This window comes from Fundulus heteroclitus, chromosome 23 (genome assembly GCF_011125445.2).
Source record: "Fundulus heteroclitus isolate FHET01 chromosome 23, MU-UCD_Fhet_4.1, whole genome shotgun sequence".
Taxonomy (NCBI): Eukaryota; Metazoa; Chordata; class Actinopteri; order Cyprinodontiformes; family Fundulidae; genus Fundulus; species Fundulus heteroclitus.
In genome coordinates, this window is record NC_046383.1 from 16,597,270 (window position 1) to 16,603,314 (window position 6,045).

The 6,045-nt window shown below is 41.3% G+C and overlaps 1 protein-coding gene across 1 annotated transcript in view; it reads right to left on the bottom strand.

Annotated features, from left to right (window-relative positions):
- Positions 1–5,611, bottom strand: part of ccdc88b (coiled-coil domain containing 88B) — a gene marked incomplete at its 3' end in the record, with an annotated part of 56,537 nt that extends 50,926 nt beyond the window's left edge. The window contains 3 exon segments of the mRNA XM_036127603.1: positions 4–112; positions 2,519–2,667; positions 5,272–5,611. Coding sequence (XP_035983496.1) covers positions 4–112; positions 2,519–2,667; positions 5,272–5,331 — 318 coding nt within the window.
- Between the last annotated feature and the right edge of the window lie 434 nt (positions 5,612–6,045).

Below are 6,045 nucleotides of genomic sequence, written 5' to 3' on the forward strand. Positions count from 1 at the left end.
TACCTGGTAGAAGGCCCTGAGGTGCCGATTTAAAATGGAGAAGTTCTGGACTCTCAGCATGTGGTCATCCTTCTCGCTGTTGTAGAGCCGCTCCACCTTGGGGTTTGGGTCTCTGGGTGAACAGTAGAAAAAAAAAAAAAAACACTCTACTGAGTACAATGTTGCTTGATCAAGCAGCCCAGCACCACATCTCTTCAGATAAGAAACTCTTGTTCAACAGTTCATTTAAGCAGAGAAAATAAAATATTAATGAGCCCAGGAAGCGGGCAGTGTGGATCCACATGCAATTATTTGATGAAAAAACATTGCTCAGGTCAGTCCCAATGAATCAGCTGGTCCACAAACACTGGGATCTAGCAGACAAAAGGTTTTCTCCTGCAGAAATCTGAACAAGAGGAAAAGAAATTCAGTGAGGATGACTAACAAGACGGCGAGCGTGCAGAACCCCGTTTTGTGATTTACTCGAATTTTGTGGGGTCGTACATTCAAGCCAGCCGTTCTTTCTCAGAAGCCGCAGAACAATGTGAGGTTATGAAAGGGTGGGTGATGAATGTTACATCACATTTTATGCAGGCAGAGAGCATTAAGATTCTGCTGCCATGCTTATAACTCTCTGAGGCTGTGCTGTGGCTCAGAGAAAAGAGGATATAATGTCTGCTGTGTTCACTGCTTTGGTTCGTTCGTTAATTAGAAATACACTCATGGGAATAATCTATTTTGAAGGTATTTATGCATAAACGGTTTCATTTGTCCCAGGGTGCAAACAAGTACTCCATGTTATCCAATGTATCGTCTTCGATTCAGAGGCATAAATATATCTATAGACCGGAGATATATTTAGAGGACCCTTGAAAACCAGAGTTGTCTTTATCAGTTAAACTGTCCAATTTAACATCCATCCATCCAAAAAAAAAATCCATGTCAGAAACTAGCTCAGGCAGATTCTCCCCTTTTACTATGATTTAAACATGGTGAAGGCAGTGTGATGCTGTGGACACAGGGAGGCCGGTCACAGTTGGTAGGAAAGGGAAAGAGCTAAAAACAGGACCCTGGGGACTTTTCATATTCATATTTGTAAAAAATAATTGAAAACTATCAATCATGTCCCTTGCATTTCACAATTCTGTACTACTTTGTGTTGGTCCATGAAAGATTAGAGTTTAAGTTAATTACATTAGTCGACATTGTCTCTCATAGGAGACTTGCTGTTGAGTGGCTACTATAACTGGACTCATCTGTAAGAATCTCTTCCTGATTCACCAAACCAACGTCCCTCCCACAGCTTTCTTTAGCAGGGTAGTTAGTTACTACTTATTACTACTCCTGACAACCTCGTTTACACACAAAAAATGAAAAAGAAATCTTCCTGAAATGTGCTCCACCACTGGTAAACATTTATCCTGCCATCGTGTTTTTCTGGGACAGGTCCATACGCGGGGCTGCAAGAATTTTAAAAGCTAAAGCGCTCATTTTAATAACCCTGCGTATGGATTTACAGCAACACGGTCCCTTTCCAAAAACATAGTTGGAAAGGAAAGTTAAATCTTTATGCAGCTCACAGATCTTTCTGTCTCAGGACACCAAAGCAAGGTTAAACTTTCTAATTATCGCTCTTGTCTGAAAGCGAAGACTACTGCATACTTAGGCTTTTGTCTATAATTAGCTGAATGTTTCACCAGAAAGAACTGCATCTTTAAATACTTTAATTATAAATGTATGAATATTAGACGGACAGCATCAACTAGTTTGACGCTTTTTTTTGCAGCTATTCACCTTGTTCAGTCTCCAGTGTCGGGACGAAGCAAAATAACCAAGGATTTTTTTTCTAAATGTGACGTGATGCACTTGCTACTTAAAAAAACAGCTGTTTTCTTTCTGCATTTGGCCTTTACAGAGTGATAATAGTTTGTTTTTATCTTTTTAAAATGCCTTCACTATTGAAATGAACAGTACTTGCTTCTAGCCCAATCAAACACCACTAATCTTGCATAAAACACTTCTTAACATAAAATGTTGGGTTTATGTTTTAATGAAAATGATGATTTCATGTTTATAAAACAGTTTATAGGGTCTCTGAATGAAAAAGGCATTTATACATGTTTCCTTTAGATGAGAGGGGGGCTTATTTAAATGTTCCTCTCTCACATGATTATATATGATGTTTAATATGATATATTAAATGATTTGTTTAGGTCACAATTCTTTGCTATTTAATGATTTTCACTCAAGTATTATGAACCAAAGTCATACTGGAGAATAAATGTCTGACAGCCTCTATTCATTTAGAGTTCTTTCAGGATCGATATGTTTCCTTCAAAGCTTTAATTAGTCCAGTTTATGTTTCTAATTTTCCTAATGCTTTTATTTTCATTTGTCTCATCCATATCCGTCTTTAGCCACTGTTTTGAAAGAACTGAACAAAGTTAGCGTTTATTTCTCTGCTCTGTGGTCGCTGTCATTGCAGTCTCTGTGAATGGCAGCGATGCAACGATGAGACAAAATCTTAAACTATTCTTACATGATCCTCATGACCTCATTGAGGAACACCCCATTGGTCAGCCTCTTGTAGCGGTCCAGAGCACTCTGGGTAACCGAGTTCACTTCCATGTACTGGCTGTAGAGCTGGATGCTGCTCTCGTTCTCCACCATATTCTCAAACAGCTGAACCTGCAGGAGGGAGAATTTTGCGAGATTAGTTTAGTCTCTAGTGTGAACTAAGAGGTAGACAAAAATAAAATTGCAAAAACAAAACAGGAGCAAAAAAAAAAAAAAGAAAAGCGTGTGGATGGAGGAAGGATATGCTCAGGTCCAAACATTTTCACACAGGAAGCCACTTGAGTCGGAGCACCTGTCTGAACAGGTGGGATCCATGATTTCACACTGGGAAGCACTTCACAGTGACAGGCGGCCAACCAGGACCGCAGCCAAGGTCTCTCTTTCTGCTAAGATGAGTTGTGCCAATGCAAACTGCGATATTTTGAAGTTTTCTTTACCCATCCACACCTCCCCAAAAAAAAAAAAATGCGCCGTTGGTCAGAAACTTGGACTGCTAAGAGGAAGCTGAGCAGCTTGAGAGCCTGCAGCAGAGCGGCTAGCGTGGCTGTCCCAACAATATATGAAGCACAGGGTGAAAACTCTCACGTCAGTGATTATGTGACCTGCTGAAGGGCTTTGAGCAAATAACAAACCTCTGGCAGGGTCTGAACTTGGCATCTATGAGCTTTTCATTGGAAAGGGGCAACAACCAATAGTGAAACCAAAAGGTTCGGTTCAGTACAGCGATTCACTATAAACACTGCCCACAGACCAGAAGGATGAATCCCCTGAGACTGACAGGCTTCCAGTGAAAAATACGCAATACAGCCTAATAAATGCAACAAATCCTCGTGTTATTACGGCCAGACAGCTCTCTTTTGAATACACTGTGTATAAAAGGTCTTCCAAAAGTATTTGCCTTAAAATGTGTAACATTTTGTCACATCAGAACCACACATTTATCTATGTGATAAGACCACAGGGAATAGCTTTTTAAATCAGCTTGTAGATTTCTACATCTAGACACTAAAACTTCTGCATATTCTTCTTTGTAAAGCAGGTCAACCTCAGGCAGGTTGGATGAATTTTGTCTGGGAACACCCATTTTCAGCTTTTGCCACAGGGTCTGAACTGGATTTAGATTCAGACTTTGACTGGACCGTTACAGCATGTGAAAATGCTTTGATCTAAATCAGCGGTGTCCAAAGTCGGTTCGCCAGGGTCGCCATCCTGCGTGTTTTAAATCCTTCCCTTGTTCAATAAACCTGAAGCAAATGAACGGGTCATTACTGCAGAACGTGATGACACGCTGAGGAGGTAATTAAAGCCATTTGATTCAGACTCCTAGAGCAGCGGCATATCTAAAACATGCAGGACGCCAGCCCTAGAGGACCAGTCTGTGGATCTCTGCCTGCGTCTTTTGGCTTATTGTCCTGCTGGAAGGGTTAGGGAAACCTCAACCTCAAGTCTCAAGTCTTTTGCAGCCTCTAACAGGTTTACTTCCAGGATCAGACTCGCCCAGGTTTTAGCCCTATAGCCACCTTCCCATTTGTTCTCTTTCTGCTAAAGCAAAGCCTCCCCACAGCATGACGCCGCCGCCACCATACTTCAGAGCGAGGATACTTTATAAATCTAGAGCGACGTGCAGTGTTGCTCCACCACACTTTCTACATAGGCCAAAAAGTAAGTTGTTGATCTTGTCTGGAGCACCTTGTCCATATGTTTGCTGTGTCCTCTCAGGCACAGGTGGATAAATCCAGCTTCAGAAATTGAAAACTCGACCTAACTTTCCTTCATTTTGTTCACTTAATTGGGTAATTTTAGTCCCCAGCTGGAAATGCAAGTGGCTGAAACTAATCTCTGGACCGGCTTGTAACTTTCTAAACCTGGATTTCCCACATCTACTGAACAGTGTGTTGCAACCTTTCAATTGGACTTCCTGTGGTTTTCTTCTCATTACTCCTTTAACGGCAGATTTTCTAGCAGGCAGAAATGTCCCCACCGGAGCAGTGGGTCTCTGTAGCTGCTCCACACTCGCCATTTGCCTCTGTATTGACTCTCTGATTTAATGTGGTTCTGTCTCTAAAACTTTCTGCTGTGTCCCTTGGTTTTCATGCCGCTATTTGTTCACTAATGTTCTCCTACAAACCTCTGAGGCCTGTACGGACCAGCTGAGGTGACACAAAGATTAAATCTCAAACAGGTGGACTTGGGGGGTATTAGAGTAACAGAGATTTTTTTACTTGCAAAAAAATATATATATATATATTCAAAACCTATTTTGTGGTTGTAAAGTCACACAACGTGAAATGGATGAAGCTGTCTGAAATGTTTTGCACGGAGCTGTGAACAGTGTTATTTTCAAAACAGCTCCACAGGACACGGAAGTGTTGAGACTGACAGAAACAACCGCTGGTCATTAAATGGCAAAGGAAACAGCCAAAAAGGAGAAGTGGAGGGTTTGGTTCTCTCTGCACAATGTCAAGACATTAATATCGGTACTTTACCATTTATTCGACTCAAGCTCTATATGTAACCTAAAGAGACCAAAGACCAGTCTAAAAGATTCTGAAACATTTATAAATGGAAATAGTAAAAACATGGAGTCTGGTGCAGACCGGACACAAAGCGGATTATGTGTTCATAGTTTTTCCACGGTGTCGTCCTGTGTTCCTCTGCTTGTAGACACCAAGATGCCTTGTCTAATTCAAGGTGACAAAATGATAAATGACATACCCACTGCGCCGGCGCACTCCCCATGAATTCCTCTATTATCTCCTTAATGTCGGACTCCATTGTCGCGTTAACGAGGGCTTGCTGAGGAAGGCTCAAATGGACAAGTAATTAAATAAATAAAAGTAGCATCAACTTTTCTGTTTGTGATAACGCAAACAGCGAGGATCCATCTTGAGTTGGGTGAAGCAGTTTGACATTTCTGCGGCCCTCCCCTCACCTCACCTCGCCTCGCCTCGCCTCTGTCTTCCTCTATGACTGCATGTCAGTTATAGTTTCATTGCAAAACCGCACCGGAATTTCTCAAAACGCACATGTTGCGCTTTTTTTTTTCTTTTTTCTTTTTTTTCTTTCCAGCACACCACGCACGCGTCATCTCACGCAACCTTATCTCTCAGGATTAAAAGTAGATGGCATACAATAAAATATGGGTTGTTAAGTGGGAAAAAAAATGTCGATTAATGCTGTGGTAATTAATGTATGCCTTGGTGGAAACGGCTTCAAAGGTGTAATACCACCTTTGAAACGATGTTGTTTGATTATCTCCGTTGTTTACTGTCCCCCTGTGGCTGAAAACAACGACACAAGATTTATTCGTCAACCTCAAAGTTCAGAAAGGGTTTTTTTTTTAGCCCAATTATACTTGGGGGTATAAAACAAGCTCTGTGCAACCCTGACCTCTGCTGGCTGGGAAGGGAATTAGAGGCTTTCTCGATTCAGATGAATGACTTGCATCATATTTTCTGTAAATAAATCCCATCCATCCATCATCTCTGC